The sequence below is a fragment of the Notechis scutatus genome, chromosome 9, assembly GCF_049901735.1.
Source record: "Notechis scutatus isolate UNSWTSFEM ecotype Mainland chromosome 9, rNotScu1.2, whole genome shotgun sequence".
Classification (NCBI taxonomy): domain Eukaryota; kingdom Metazoa; phylum Chordata; class Lepidosauria; order Squamata; family Elapidae; genus Notechis; species Notechis scutatus.
In genome coordinates this window covers 22855232-22871330 of record NC_142017.1, presented here as the reverse complement: position 1 = coordinate 22871330, position 16099 = coordinate 22855232, and the positions used below count along the sequence as shown (strand labels likewise).

Genomic DNA, 16099 nt, shown 5'->3' with positions numbered 1-16099 from the left:
CTTTGTCTCGCCGGAGGATGGTGAGGCGGCCGTCGGGCTTGGTGCAGCCGGGTCAAAGAGAGCCTGTGTGGCCGCTAAGGGCCAAAACAGGGAAGCAACCCCATTTCTCTCGAAAGCCAGCAGTCGGCAACGACTGGCGGAGTAAAACCCTCAGGGACTCCTTTCCCACCTCAGTTTAAAGCAGGGCGAAGCTGGCTGAGGAATTCTGGGAGTTGAAGTCCACAAGTCTTAAAGGGTCCAAGTTTGGAGATCCCTGCCCTAAAACAACCCCGTTCCTGTCTGGAAAGAGCAGGGAGGAAGGCCTTTATTTATTTATTTATTTGATTTATTTGATTTGCCAATTGTTTACAAGATAATAAGTATAAGTGTATACATAGTTGTGAATACATGAAATGGGTACATATAAGAAAAATAAAAGAAGAATAAGAGAAATAATAGGACAGGGACGGTAGGCACGTTGGTGCACTTATGCACGCCCCCTACAGACCTCTTAGGAAAGGGGTGAGGTCAATAGTAGACAGTCTAAGGTTAAAGTTTTTGGGGTTTGGGGAAGAAACCACAGAGTCAGATAGAGTATTCCAGACATTGACCACTCTATTGCTGAAGTCGTATTTCCTGCAATCAAGTTTGGTGCGGTTAACCTTGAGTTTGTATCTATTGTGTGCTCTTGTGTTGTTATGGTTGAAGCTGAAGTATTCATTGACAGGTAGGACATTGCAATGGATGATTTTATATACGATACTTAGATCGGACCGAAGTCGGCGTAATTCAAGGTTTTCTAGTTCTAGAATTTCAAGTCTGGTGGCATAAGGTATTCTACAACGAGTAGAGGAGTGGAGAACTCTTCTTGTGAAATATTTCTGGACTTTCTCAATTGTGCTAATATCAGATATGTAATGTGGGTTCCAGACTGATGAACTGTATTCGAGTATTGGTCTAGCAAATGTTTTGTATGCTCTGGTTAGTAGTGTGATATTACTAGAGAAAAAGCTACGTAGGATTAGGTTAACAACTCTTAATGCCTTTTTGGCTATGTAGTTGCAGTGGGCTCTAGCACTTAGATCATTAGAGGTGAGTATTCCAAGGTCCTTTACAGAGCTTGGGTCATCAACAAGATCTTGACTATTCAGCTTGTATTTTATTTTCTGATTTTTTTTGCCAATATGTAAGACAGAGCATTTATTTGTTGAGATTTGAAGTTGCCATTTGTTTGACCATTCTGATACATAGTCAAGATCTTTTTGTAGGGTAGCAGTATTGTCTGTGGTATTGAACAGCTTTACATCATCAGCGAAAAGAACGCAATTGCTCTTAATATGATCACAGAGGTCATTTATGTAGAGTATGAAGAGAGTTGGTCCTAGAACACTGCCTTGGGGGACACCACTATTGACAGGTACAGAATTTGATAGGACGTTTCCAATTTTGACCATTTGTTGTCTGTTTGCCAGGAATGCTTCTATCCAGTTATTCAGTTGTCCAGAGATACCATAGGATTTTATTTTTGGAGTAGTTTGTCGTGTACCACTGAATCAAAGGCTTTACAGAAATCTAAGTAGATTGTGTCTATTGTTTTGCCCTGGTCGAGTTGTGTCGTCCATATGTTTTTGCAGTGTAAGAGTTGCAGATTACAGGATAGTTTTTTTCTGAAACCAAATTGTTTATTGGAGAGTAGGTTGTTTGTCTCTAAGTGGAGGATGATGGATTGGTTAATAATTGATTCCATGACTTTACAGGTGACGCAGCATAAGGAGATTGGCCTGTAATTTTCAACTAGGCTGGGGTCTCCCTTTTTGAAGATGGGGATGGCTGTGGCTTGTGACCATAGGTTAGGCAAGGAGCTGGTCCTGAAAGATTTTTCAAAGATTTTGCTTAGAGGTTTGGCTATGGCAGTGGATAGCTTTTTTAAGAAGTAGGCACATATTCCATCAGGTCCAATAGATAGAGATGGTTTTAGATTGCATAGTGCTTTTTCAACATTGTCTTCTGTAAAATCGATATGTATTAGATCATTGTTGTTATCTGTGGTACGGCTAGGAAATACAGGGCATGATCCATTGCTGTTTACAAATACTGAGCTGAAGAATGTGTTAAAGATGTTGGCTTTAGTGGTGTCGTCGTTGCAGTCTTTACCATCAGGTCCTATCAAGGGTGGGATAGACCTTGAATCTTTTAGTTTGTTGTCTTGTCTCGGGTCTCCCTCCGGCCCTTAAGTGAGGCTTTCATCGGTTCTTTCATCAGATTTGTTGAGACGAATTAGGGAACTGTAAGAAATAAGGAAATAAAGTGGTATATAAGATGCTTAAATGTTTCACAAAGGGAGGTTGGACTAGATGACCAGCAGGGTTCCTTCCAATTCTATTAATTTGTTATCAAATGAAATATATCTCCCAGTATATACATGCTTTGCTTTTATACTTTTGACATGCTCCATTGTTAAGCCTTTTTATATTTTTATCTTATGTATAATATGCCTTTTATATTATTATTATTATGTTTGGGGGGGTTATAATCTCTTTGGAAAAATGGTAGCATATTATGAGCTTTTAAAAATTGTATCTTCAGATGTTAGAAAGAGGCCCTGATGAAGGGATGCTACATTCCTTAACGCAAAGGAAAGATGCCATGTGGGCAGCCAAAGTAAGAGGTACGGAGGGCTACGGATGAGAATATAAGGGAAGGAGACCATTCTCCGTGAAGACATCCTAGAATCAGCTGCAACACCTGAGGCCAAATCCAATGAGCTTGAACTTGGGAGGGAATGAGTCACAAGAAGGAGGGAACTTGGGTGACGAGATGAATCTGTACATAAAAGTGTTTTTTTTTTAATTTGAACCTGTTTCTTGAGGTTCTAAAGACCACTGGTGCTTTGCAAACCATCTTTTTTTAAAATAAATTCTCTTTGTTTTCAATGATCCAAGTTTCTTTTGTTGGCTTTGAGTTATTTCCAATTTTTGCAACTGGAGAGGTTGCGTGTCGGTCCCGCTTGAGGAAAGGGATTTCTTTTGCTAAACACCCATTGATGTACTTGGGGGGGCTGCGCTCCCTCCATAAGGGCCATTTTCTCGGGCCTCGTGATTTTGGATAACTTGGTCTGTCTTAAGAGTTCTTTTCTTGAGCCTGTTGAGAAAATAACATGGCTGCATAAACTGAGAATACGGGACCTTTTTCAGATGGAGCCCAAATTAGGTTGTCTGCCTTTGTTGATAAGCTGGGGTGGCAACCACAAAAGGGTCATCATCTTCCAGATCCACCTGCCTTGGATAGTTTTGATCACGGTATTCCCCTGGACCACCCATGAAGGACTGGGGAGCAATGCCCTGTGGTGGACCTCCTGGCTGAATACGCGATTCTAGCAGCTGGTGGGCTCCTTGGGCTTTTCCGGTGTGGGGTGCCACCATGCTTGACATCTGCCAACATGAGATGAGGATTCCGCAGTACCAATACCAAGGAATGCATCTCCACTTTGGAGGAGAGTTTCTTGTGGGTATCTGGAGGCTGTTAGGAGCTGGGTGGGGAAAAGTGGGTTGATATTGAATCTCAGCAAGACGGAAGGGCTGTGGATTTGGAAGTCTTGATTCAATTACAATCTTAGCTTTGGTCTAGACATGATGGTGTCAAGAAATGATCTCTCCCAAGGACTTCATGTAAACAGGAGAGAATTAGGGTGGAATTACATAATTCTAGAATCAAACATGCAATTTTCTGTTCTAAGTAAGCTGCATCACCACAGGGTCTCCAGAAGGTCTCTTCACTCTAGTTTCAGTCATTTCCAGAAAGACAAAACTTTAGGGTAACCTCACTTTAAATGGAGCTGTTCCAAAATACACAGAAAAATTCATTGGCCTCTTGAATTCTACTCTATAGTGCAATATTAACGCAATTATCAGGGGTTTTCAGTTTAATGTATAGAATGTAAAGGATGCGTGTTTGTGTTTATTTTCAGTCATAATGTACACTGAAGATGGTATTTAATTTTGTTGTACGAAGTGCAATGACAATAAAGTAAAATAAACTCTATTGAACTTACCTCATAGAAAAGGCATGGCATGTTGCCAGTTTCTCCAACACCAATGAGTTGGATCAATGAATTCTGCTTGGAAATGGTGACACTGAACATCCCTAAGTTAAGTTTGTGAACTGAGGGAGAAAAGGGCCATGTGGGGATGTGAATCCTGAGTATGCGGGCTCTGCAGGAATAGCCTTCTGGCTCTTCTTTCAAGTCTACCCTTGTTTATTTCTCAAAAAATGAAGTGTTTACAATGGCAGATATCTATGTTAATAGTAAGACAAATAGAAATAAAAATAAATTATGCAAAAAAAAGGAAGTTCCTTTCCCCAATATTCTGTCAGAGCTGAAGAAGCTTCTTGGATGAGAAGCAAAATGTCTTCAAAGAAAAAACAAAACCCAGTTGCCTCTTGAAAAAAAAAGCACTTTTGGGGCAAACACAACCTGGATGACTGAGAATTTCTACACTTTTAGAAAAAGGAGTAAATTTATAACTGCTGTAGAGAATATTTTTTGCTACTTCATTGTATCTTCTTTCTTGCATTTAGCTCTCTTTTTTTCCTTTTATCTTCCCTACACTATAATAGTTTGTATCTTTGTTTTTACATCTTTTAATAAACTTATATAAACACACAAATATAATATATAATATATAATAATATAATAATATAATAATAATATATAATATATAATATATAATATAATAATATATAATATATAATATACTACTGTAAAAGTCTGACTCACAGACGGACACAATACAGAAGCCTGATGATGGCAGATGAGATTCTGCTGAAACGTTGCTACAACTTTAAAAGAACTACAATGACGTGGGAAAATACCGAACCAAGCCGAACACCATACATGTAAGTACCAGAAACTTAAGAAAACATATATATATATATATATATATATATATACTATAATGATGTGGGAAAATACCCGAACAAAGCTGAATACCATACACACACACACACACACACACATACCCTAGCCGTTTTGGTGTTAGACTTCAGAATGGCTGAGGGAGATGGGAAGCATTACTGCTATTTTGAATACCTCTCACACCTCATAGCAGCCCTGCTGGAGCAGCACGGAAGAAAATACTTGAGAAGGAAACATTAGCCACAAAAGAACGAAAGGGGGGGAAATGCAGTCTCCCTCTTGGTGGCCACCAGCGCAAGTCTGTCCAGTTGTTCTGGCAATGGATGCTGGCAGCCACATCCTGCCCAGTGGCTTTTTTAGGGGGACAGATGTGTCCCTCTGAGCTGCAGCCCCTCACCCGTCGCCTAACAATGACTGCAAAGATTTGGAAATTGGGCTGATGCTAGAGACAGGCTGTGGCCCAGTTTCCTGTTTATTTTTGGAGAAGCCCCTGAGGGCCAGCCAACCCCAGAGTGTCCCATGAGACTCCGGCTTACCTGACAACCAGCAAAGGCAGCGCTTGGCGTTGTGAAGATCTGCCAGACTTAGTCAAATCTGAGAAGCTGCAGCAGCCCAAAGTGGAGCAGCTGGCTCAGGCCCAGCCCAAAGAAGCTTCTGGGAAGCCCAGCGGAAGATGAAGCCCAGAGGTTGGCTACTTCTCTCCACGGAGGGGGTGCATGTGCTGATGCAACATCTTCTCAAAAACAACCAAGCAACAAAATAGCCCCCCTCCCCCTGCCTGGGCAGCCAGAAAGGCCTTAACCATCCTGTCCTCTGCAGGACGGGGAGCCAACAACTATCCCCCACAAATGGCCAGTGCAGGCTAAGCCATCTGAAGTGGGAGGTGGGTGGATTTCCAAGTCATTGGCAGATGCCAGCTGAGGATGGCAGGCTGGCCATCGACGGCCAAATCTGCCAGAGATCCATATTCCAAAATGTACATGGAGCAGAACAAAATTAAATGAGATCTAAGCTCACTTTGTGAATGGCACGCAGGACCATTAGCAGGACTGTGTCCTGTCAGTGGGAGGATTTTGAGTCTTCTAAAAAACATGGTACAAACTGGTCCAGGCCTGTTCAGGTCAGTGGGATTCATGGCCAAGTACGCATGCACAACATCCCTACTGAACTCTCTTAATCCTGTTTCATTGGGTTGGTGTGACTTCATTAATTCTGCTTGCCCATGTTGTGAACTATAATCCAGGATTTTTAAAAGGCTGAGCGTTTTACAACTACAAATGTCCCCCCATGATTCGAGTTTGCAGGTCTTGCAGATTCGGTATTGACCGGCCCAGGACGGCCTCAGCCACACATCCTCCGTTGGCTTCAACCGGGCAGCAGACATGGCAAGGGGTTCGGAAACGTTGGAAGGGGCGTGGACTGGGGGGCTACTACGAAGAGTCCTCCGCCTGTAAGGAATAGGGGCACTTTGCAGAATTCCTGCCACCTTTTTGGAGCAGCTGTTTCACAACTGCACAGTTTCAGCCATAATGAGCCACCCAGATCCCACTTTTGTGTGCAACTGTTGGAGCTGTGTTGAGTTTCTCTGCCAATTTAAATGAGCCCCCTCCGTGTCCCCCCAGTCTACAGAGGCTCCCCAAAGTAGTGAGTTTCAGGCTAAATTCCGCCACAGAGCAGTTTGGGAGAATTTATTAAGGGGGACCAGCAGGTCCCGCCCCCACAAAGGAAACTGAGGGGCAGGGGGTCAAAGGGGAGGGGACGGAAGATAATTAGGGAAGCCGAATCTTCTCCAAACTTTTCCTGAAGGACCTCATCTTCCACGGAAACATTTTACTGGTGATCTTTGCTCCTTGTCTGGCTGCCTGGCTTCCCCTGAAAGGCAGAGGCAAGGGGGGCACCCTGCGTGATACAGGAGGGGGGTCAACTCTGAAGCAAACCTGGCTGAAGCCACCTGGTGCTGCCTCATAGTTGCCACGAACCCCGAGAGGCAGAAGGGAGGGGGAAAGTAGATAGCTAACCGTCAAAAGAAAAGTTTTCCTGTGGGAACCAAGGTCATCTCAACAAGTGGCTGTTGGAGGAAGAGAGGAGCGACCAAACAGACTGCCGGCTACTTTCACTGGACCCTGCGACCGCGGACATCTGGGACCAACCACACCTCAGGGAAGACTGCTGAAGGTCTGGCTCCAAAGCCCCGAGAGAGGCCTAACTTTCCATACAGCTCCCCACCCCCCCATGCAAGAAGGGCACTATAAGAAATGGATTGGGGGGGCGGGGAGAGGATCCGCTTTAGGAAGAGATCTGCCATGAGGGACAGAAAGGCCTTCTCTGGGGGGGGGGGGGGGCAATCACACACAGGGAACCAACTGGCTGCGGGGTGAGGAGCCATTTCTTTAGCTGGCTGGCTTTCCCCTTTTATCCTGTTGCAGACCCATCAACCAAAGGGCTCGGACCGGCTTTCCTGTCCCCTCCCCAAAGTGAGGCACCCTCCCACCTGGCCTCTTGAAAATGAATAGCTCTGCCAGTTTCACTGGGGTGGCACGGAGGAGCTGCTGCGCCCACAAAGCCCTCCTGTTTTTTCATAAACCTTTACTGACAAATTTTAGCCATCCTTGCCTCCATTTAACATTTTCGGCATTGTTTTTCAAAATTTGACACATCAATCGATCTCTGAGGGAAGAAGAGATGCTGTGAGAGAAACACACACACCCCCCAGTATGAACATGAGAGATCTGCCGGCAAAGGAGCCCTCTGACTTCCAAGCCTTCAAGGGAAGTTCAGCAATTCTCGATTTATGAAAAAAATATTTATTATCTGTACATTTTTCAACCTCACGCACTCCTGAGATCAGCCAGTCCTTTGCTGGACAAAGACAAGGGCCGGAGGCTGAAACCCTGAGCAGGGCTGAAGGCCCCCCAGCCGTTCTGCTCCTCTGGCTGCCACGCTCAGCCGGCCGTCTCCCTAGGGCCCATCTAGCTCTTTGCCCTTCGCCGTCTTCTTCGTCTCCTTCTTCTTCTTGGGCTTGGCCTTGAGGCCGCCCCTTCCACCTGGCTCTTCTCTGTAGCAGCCCGTTTTGCTTCTGTCGTGCTTCTTGGCTTGGGACGAGTGCTGTGGGTCTGGGCAGCCACTGGGGGCCGTCCCTGGGCCGTCCTTCCGCTGGGCAGAGCTAGCCAAGAAAGCCCTTTCCTGCTCTTCCAGCCGGGCGAGCTTTGCCCTCATGGTGATGCCGTGCCGAGCGCCCCTAGAGAAGCAGCAAAGGAGACGCGTGTTGTGGTTCGCCGGCAGCCTGTGCAGACAGCAGCGGAATCGGACAGTAGGGAGGAACGGGGACCAGTCCGGGAGTCTGGAGAGGACTCAAACCAGGGTCCTGCGTCCGATGCAGATGGGGCCAGGGCCACCTGGGAGTGGGGTGCTGCCTTTGGAGCCTCCGGAGTCTGGCAGCAGTGAGGCAGAGGAACAAGGGGAGCCTGTTCCCAGTGCGCGTGTACGCAGAGCTGCTAGAAGGCAAGATCAGCTGAGACAAAAGGGGTGACTCAGAAGTAAGGCTGGGAGGTGATTGCCCCTCCCCTAAGGTATAAGGGAGGTGCAGGAAGTTAATCCTTGAAGCTCTGTGTGGACTTTGTACTTAGGTTGTTTTTTTACAGTTAATTTGGCTCTTTAGTTGCTGGCAGGAATTCAAAGGAAAGAAAGGTGGGTGCTTATCTCGAGGGACTGTTTGGGACACATTACAGGCTGGGAATGAACATAATTTCCAGCGTTGAAATAAAACAAGAGCTGTTTGGACTAAGCGTGTGCTTAATTATGGTCTCGGGAAGCCCTGGTCAGAACAAGACGTGAGGCCACTCAAGCTGCCAGAGGGCAGAGCCTACCTTGATGTTTGCAGGGTTGGCAGGCAGGAGCTGCCAGCCCTGCCTGGCAACAACATGGGAAGGGCCGGGGTTAAGGAAGACTCATCTCCACTGAAGCGCCACAGGGCGACTAAGCTGCCTCTCTCGTCCCGTTTGTGAGGGAACTTCGGTGGAGGTCCTGAAGGAGCCAGGACAGGGTGACAGCCAACCCCACTGGGCAAAGCCCACCCCCGGCCAAGCCCTGTGCCACTAGGAGAGAGGCCTGCTCCATCTGTTCAGAGGGTCTGCATCACAACCCATCCAGCACCAGTTACGGGGAGCCCCCCTGCTGGCACTGGGTCTTCCCTCGAGGTCCCACCCACCCCCGTTGCTCCTCACTTGTGGACTGTTCTTCCCCCACAGGCCTGGAACAGCTCCTGGTCAGTCAGCCTGCAAAAGACAGAAGGGGAGGGGAGGAGACCGACCTGGTCAGCAACTGCCTGGCTGGTGGACAGGAGTCTAAAGTCAATGCCTAAAATATTTCTATGGTTTTTTTAGAGTTGCCAACAGAAAGGGAGGGAGGAGCAGTGCAGCAGCTTGCAAAACCGAAACTGCATTCCACAAATGTTTTCAAAGATAGTTTCTAGGTGACTGAAGTTTCTGCCGGCAAACTTCTAACTGGAGAACATGATTGATGACACTTGGCCCATTGGAGAATATGAATTACAATACACCCAGGGGGTGGGAGGAAAACCAGGGTCAGCTAGCTGTCAGGATTCTGGCACTTAACCCCATTTAAATCATGAGTTTCGAGCCATTCTTCCAAAACTTAAAAAGGATTTATGGGGAGTTAACATGTCCGGCAATGCCTAAGTGTAGCCGACTCTGAGGAACATCATTCCTTGTCACCCTTGACCCTGGTTTTCCCCTCCCCACTCCCTGGGTGTATCGTAATTCATATCCTCCAATGGGACACGTCCATAGCCCAAACTCATCAATCATGCTCTCCATTAGAATTTTGCCCAGCAGAAACTCCAGTCACCTAGTTATTATCTTTGAAAACAACAATGGAATGCAGTTTCGGTTTGCAAGGTGCTGCACTGCTCCCCCTTCTCTTTCTGTTGGCAACTCTAAAAAGTTTCTCCAGGCGCCTCCTCAGCCTTACCTCCTTGCCATGGAGAGGTCCAGTTTCTCCTCCTCCTGGTCTGCGAAGGACGTGGGGTTCAGAGGCTCCTCGGTGCCAGATATCAGGGTGGCTGCCTGCAAGGAGAGCCAATCAGGCGAGTCTCTGCCCCTCTGCCCAGGGAAGCTCCAACCCCAGGACCTGCCAGTGCTCCACCACAGCCCCCGTCATTACCTTCACAAAGCGGCCGTAGAGCATGTCCCCCTCCTGGACTCGGCATGGCTTTGTCCTTGGGACTGGCCCCTCTCGCTCAGAGATTTTCCTCACTTGGACTCCATCCTGGGGGAGGAATGACAGTTCAGAGGTGAGGCTACGCCCAAACAAGCCTTCCACGCACTGTCACTTGTGAAAAGGGCCGGAGGGTATTTACTGCAAAGATGATATTGGTGGAAACCGCAAGAACTTTTGTACACACATGGACTTGCCGCACAGAAGACAAACTGTACACACAGATCAACAAATGAGGCGGCTGTGTTCAATTGCTGTATGCTACATTCAGTTCAATAAATCCATTTCTACCTCAACAACCAAAGCTTGTAGTCCATGCAGGAGTTTCTCTGTGTGTTGAATCACAAAGTATCTTACCTCATGTTGACCTTACTGACGTTTGCTGGATAAACCCAGGACAAATCCGGGCCTGTCTGCACCAGCTGCCTCCTGTTCCAATGCCCAGGCAAGAGACCTCTGCTCAGGCTTGCTAATTTAGAAAAGGCCACCAACTGCCACTCTTTCTGATGGACAAGCTTGCCTCTCTTGTGCCTACTAGGGATCCCGTCCACTAAAGAATTGGAGCAGGTGGGATCAAGAAGAGCCTTTTCCACTGTAGCCCCAGCCCTGTGGAACATTCTACCACTGCAGGTGAGAACGGCCTTCTGGAAGGGTATCGCAACCTGGCTCTTCCAGCTGGCCTGGGCCCCGAGAGGGCACTCATCGCTGGAGGTGGCTAACAGGATCAGGAGACCTCATCCTGTCCAGCTCTTAGCTCTCTTAGTTCACTTTTATCATAGTTCTTAATAATATTTTAACATTGCGCTGTTTTAATCTTTTAACTATTTTTTACTTGTTTCATAGCCTGTAAGCAGCCCAGAGTCACCTTGTAGGGGAGGTGGGGAGCAAAGAAAACAGTGATAAATTCAAAGACCTTCGGGATACTGATCCCTCCCCCACATTAGCACCTGTCTTGTTGACACAGGATCACTCCCTGGCTTAAGATCTACCCCTTCAGTGACAAACCACCAAAGCAAAGCTGTCTCTAGGTCAAGCCCAGCCAGGGCCCCCTTACCTGCTCAGCTTCTACTGTAATGTTGGCAGCAGACGAGTTGAACAGGTGGTCCCACCAGTGGTAGGTGAACTCCTCAGCCGAGTCATGCCCCACCTGGGTCAGGAGGAGGCAGGGTCACAGGTCTGGCCTACAAGCTTCAAGTGCTCCCAAATCATTAAGAACTTCCCATGCTTGAAAGGAACCTTAAAACAAGAAAGTAGTTGTCCACCACCCACCAGATTCTCTAGTGTGCCTCCAGTTTGTCCCTACCACCCATCTAACCAGGAGTTCCACACTAAGCGTAGATAATTCTCTGCAGACTTTACGTAAAATCTGGACTATGGTCCAGTAGGCAAGTGCAGAAGCATTTTACAACTCAGGAAGATGAAACTAGTGATCCTTAAGGCTGGACTGTTGTTATTTCGGCACTCCTGGCAGGCAAGAACATGCTTTGGAACAGACAAAGTGAGCCCTCAGTGCTAACTTAGAACAAAAGGCTGGCTTTGCTCAAAAGAGGCTAACGCTGCTTTCTGTTTCCCTGCCCCTCTAAGTGGAGACCCCGTCTCCTCCCACTCAAAGTCCGACCCTTCCTTACCCCAGCTGTGTTGCATTTCATTTTGACTTTTAGGGCTTCAGCAATCCCATTTTCTTGTTTCCCAAGTCCTTTACCTAAAAAAAAAGGGAAAAACATTCCTTCCTGCTTTTCATTAAGAAACACATTGAAGTGAACCTAAGGACAAAACAGCAGCTCCTCCTTCAAGGAACCAACTTGAAGTATGATTTCTGAGCTAGACCTACACTTGATGTTGGTCCTTGACTTTCAACTATAATTGGGACAGGCATTTCCATTGCTATGTGAGGCAAGTTGTTGTTCCAGAATTTCTAGAAGCCATGGAAAAGTATGACACTCAAGTTAAATTTAGAGATACTCCACAAGGAACACAGAGCTTAGACAGAAACTTTTTCCAAATTCTAATTTTCTGTCTTTAAAGTTCATGAACATGTAAACAACGATCAGTTCCATTTGGTTTATTACTGCCTAAGAGATGTGCTTAGATGGCTGCATTGCTGAGCTATTTTTATTCCATCTTCACCAAGGTTTGTATCTTTTTTGAAAACATTTTGGTAATTAATTTCTGTAATTTTTATATTCTTATAACTATAGTTTAATATATGCTTTTTATAAGTAGTTTTATATGTGGTTTAACACATTTGTTGGGGGAGCGCAATGGCACAAGAGGTCTCAAAACCATGGCTGTGTTCGTAGACCTAATTGCAGCATACAACAGTTTGGAAGGACAGGTTTTTATACAAACTGTGCCATATTATCCCGTGCAAAAATCTCTATCAACTAATTAATAATTTGCTGAGTGATGGGTCCTTTCAGTTAACAATGGGGGACAACCTAAGTAAGATAGTAATAGTCTAGGTGCCATTATAGAGCCCAAAATCTTGGGAAAATTCTACACTGACTGGAGGCTCACTCCTAGCACCAGCAAAACAGTAACTGCACACTGCCACTTTAACAACAAACTAGCATATGAAGCCCTGAAGGTCTCCTTACACAACTTACTCCCTTACAATCCCCATCCAAACTACCTTGGAGTAACATTGCACCAGACTCTAGAGAATATGGCAGCAAAAATCAATACACACTGTACTTCAGAAACTATGTGGAACTAAATGGGGAGCTTCAACGGCCACCCTCAGTCATCAGCAATAGGGTTGGTCTACTCCATGGTAGAATACTGTGCCCTAGTACAGCTTAACAGCTGCCATGCTAATAAGTTAGATGCCAAACTCAATGACACTATGAGGAGTATAAGCGGATATATTAAAACCACTCCGAGTTGGTGCCTTCCTGTTCTGAATCGCATAGCACTGCCACTTTTACAAAGGCAAGATGTACTAGGAAGAGAATACAGAAAAAATTATGAACAACTCACTCCTACCGGTGCATGCCGACCTTCCTCATTTATCAGCCAGAAGACTCTAATCCAGGTCTTTGCCACTGGCCCTTGCGCAACATCTGCCCAGGAACTTCAACATGGATTCCCAATGGAAAGCCAAAGGGTTGCCAAACACCCAGACATAGGAAGACATATAAATAACCCCACAACAAAGGTGTTAGGCTTTGAACTACCACATCAGCAATGGACAACCCTGAATGGCAGTCACACCTCATATGGTGTTTGCCGGGGCCTTTGTGTCAATGGGGCCGGATACCCTCCCCTCACTGTGACTGGGCTCCCATGTCAAACTGTAGATCACATCCTGATTGGCTGAAAGCTGAGGGCATCTACCAGTCCAGTATCTGGTTTTTTAATTTAAATGATGCTGCGCTTCAGTGGTTAGATGGCCTAGAAATTGGTATTTGAACATAGATCTTTTTAACATTTATATTTTACTGTCTAGGTGAAATGTTAACATATAGTTACCCCATATTTATTTAGCCAAATGCTAAATAAATAATGGCTCATGTGGTTAAAACACTGGGTTGACAATCAGCATTCTAGCCCCAAGTGCTACTGTGTGACGTGGTGAGCTCCCATCATCTGCTCCAGCTCCTGCCCACGTAAATAGGTACCACTTATTCCGAGGGAAGGTAATAATGTTCTGTGCGTCTCAGCATCTCTGTTCATGACTACTGTCAGTGTTGGCTCCTTAGGCTAAAAAATGAAGATGACCACTGCTGCCTGAAGTTGTACACAACTGGGGAAACTTTTATCTTTGAATAGGTAACAGTTTGGTGGGCTCCTAAATGGGGACGTGAAAGGAGACCCCAACTGGTTGTCCCCTGGGCAACAGTGATGTACCAGCTGATCCTTTCAACCTGGAAGCATCTTGGTGCTGAATGCATCAAGTGACCCATTTGTTACGTGTTGCCCAGAGTTGCTTTTGGTGAGACAGGCAGCCAGATACATTTGATTAATAAAGAAAGTAAACAAACTTTCTGCTCTACTTAAGTGCAGAGACTTAAAACAGGTGAAGCCCTGCACCTTTTTTCCATCCATGCTTCTTCAACTGCTTCTTTGCAAATTCCAGCCCTTTGCTTGTTGTCTTCACTGCCATCTTCTTCTTTTTCTTCTTTTCCTTCTCCTCTTTCAGAAAATCACTCATGATTCAGCCGGATAAGCCCCCAATGAAAATCTCTAGGTCTGAAAGGAGATCAGTCCTTATTCTGGCTCCATGATCACCAGCTGTTAGAAAGAGAAAAACATCAGGTGACTGAGAGGCACTCAAGTTCTAGAGTCGCCACATATGACGGGATCTTAAGCCAGAAAGCCTAAGCAACATAAAGTCTCTTTATTCCTAGAATGTAACAGCAACACCAGGGATCGGACTTTAAGTCAGGGGTCCCCAAACTTGGCAACTTTAAGACTTGTGGACTTCAGCTCCCAGAATTCTCCAGCCAGCTATGTTAGGCTGGCTGGAGAATTCTGGGAATTGAAGTCTACAAGTCTTACAGTTGCCAAGTTTGGAGACCTGTTTCTAAGTCAACGTGCACAATTGTAAAATACAGCATATCCGTCCCTCGTGTAGAAGCCAGAGGCTGATGCTTCCTTCCTGGTTTAAAGAAAAGTTGTTCTGTACAAACCTTGGAAGGAAAAGAGCTGCAATAGGGAAATCTCTGTTGCTCCTTTCCCTAAATGACAAGAAACAAATGGCAAGAAGGAGCCCGCAGTCTTCCCTTATCATCTTTCACAGATCCAAGCTATCCCACCTTTATTTTTTATTTTATTTATTTTCTTTTGCTGCACTTTAGGCAGCCTGCAGACTTACCTTTTCATTTACTTCCACTGTTTTGAGCAGGGGTCTCCAACCTTGTCCCGCTTTAAGCCTGGAAGACTTAAACTCCCAGCAAAGGTGGCTGGGGCATTCTGGGAGTTGAAGTCCGCCAGGCTTCAAGCGGGACAAGGTTGGAGCCCCGCTGGCTCTGAGGACAGAACTCCCAATCCGCGCAACTACCGATCTCCGATCCTGCCCGGAAAACAAGGCGCGCTTTCTGCGGTGGATGCAGGCAACCATCTTTCCCAGCCAGCAGGCGGCCTCTGGCGGCGGATGGGAGTTGGAGTCCCCGTCCAGCCCTCCCTGCCGCCTGCCCCAGTCCGGCCCCGCAGCCCAGAGAGGCGGCTCTCGCGGCTTACCTCGCTTCGCCCGGCGCTTGTCCCGGCCGCGTGGACTCTCCCTGGGCCCGAGGCTTCCGGGAAGGGCGGGGCCGGGGCTTGCGGGGCCGCCTTGTGATTGAAACGTCACAGGGATTCGGCCGAAAGCTAGTCTTCGGATTGGCTGGAAGGATTTAGAGGGCGAGAGAGGACCGAAAGAAGCCTTCTCATTGGCCAATCCCATTTGCCCATCCCCGGAATCTCCAACACGCCCGAAATAAGCCTGCCCCTTAAATTCACGTAAGAGGAAATAAGGCTTCGGATTGGCTGGCGGGGAATGGCGGGGGGCGCTTGATGTCGGAACAGCGCCCCTGCTGGTGTGGAGGGTCGTTGAGCAAAGAAGTGGCGGGGGAAGCGAAGACGTGGGTGGCCCCTAAAGGCCGGCGGGAGAAGCGCTCGCCTCGGTTGCAGGGAGGCTGCGCTAGAAGGAGCCTTCCCGCCCTGAGGCGTTGACTCCTCCTCGCATCGCCACAGAGGAGCTCCGGTCTTTAGAAACAGCGCCCTTCCCCCATCGCTTCTGCCTCGTTGTCCCAAAGGTGCTTTTTTTCCAGCAGGCAGCGGGACTTTCTGGTTTTTTTTCTGTGAAGAGGTTTCGCTCCTCATCCAAGAAGCTTCTTCCACTCTTCCCCGCCATCCTGTCAGAGCTGAAGAAGCTTCTTGGATGAGGAGCGAAACCTCTTCAAAGAAAAAAAACCAGAAAGTCCCGCTGCCTTCAGGAAAAAAAGCACCTTTGGGACACCGTGACCCAAATAACAGAATCTTTACATACTT

At 46.8% G+C, this 16099-nt stretch overlaps 1 protein-coding gene and 1 long non-coding RNA gene across 4 annotated transcripts; one reads left to right on the top strand and one right to left on the bottom strand.

The window, feature by feature from the left end:
- The first annotated feature begins 2218 nt into the window (after nucleotides 1–2218).
- On the top strand, nucleotides 2219–2920 carry LOC148129858 (uncharacterized). The gene is made up of 2 exons (XR_015750581.1): nucleotides 2219–2289; nucleotides 2566–2920. It is a non-coding gene; the product is annotated as an uncharacterized LOC148129858 (long non-coding RNA).
- Nucleotides 2921–7656: 4736 nt separating this feature from the next.
- On the bottom strand, nucleotides 7657–15446 carry GPATCH4 (G-patch domain containing 4). Of its 3 annotated transcripts, none has more exons than XM_026689008.2 (8): nucleotides 15311–15446; nucleotides 14162–14362; nucleotides 11758–11831; nucleotides 11184–11276; nucleotides 10076–10180; nucleotides 9884–9978; nucleotides 9118–9168; nucleotides 7657–8132 (listed from the first exon to the last, which is right to left on the bottom strand). In XM_026689008.2, the coding sequence occupies exons 2-8, from the start codon at nucleotides 14280–14282 to the stop codon at nucleotides 7853–7855; spliced, it is 819 nt and encodes a 272-aa protein (XP_026544793.1). In that variant the 5' UTR covers nucleotides 14283–14362; nucleotides 15311–15446; the 3' UTR covers nucleotides 7657–7852. The 3 variants fall into 3 exon arrangements, with proteins under 3 accessions (XP_026544793.1, XP_087827993.1, XP_087827994.1); XM_087971867.1 differs by having other exon boundaries at nucleotides 14162–14363; nucleotides 15338–15392; XM_087971868.1 differs by lacking the exon at nucleotides 11758–11831 and having other exon boundaries at nucleotides 15311–15397.
- Nucleotides 15447–16099: the final 653 nt, after the last annotated feature.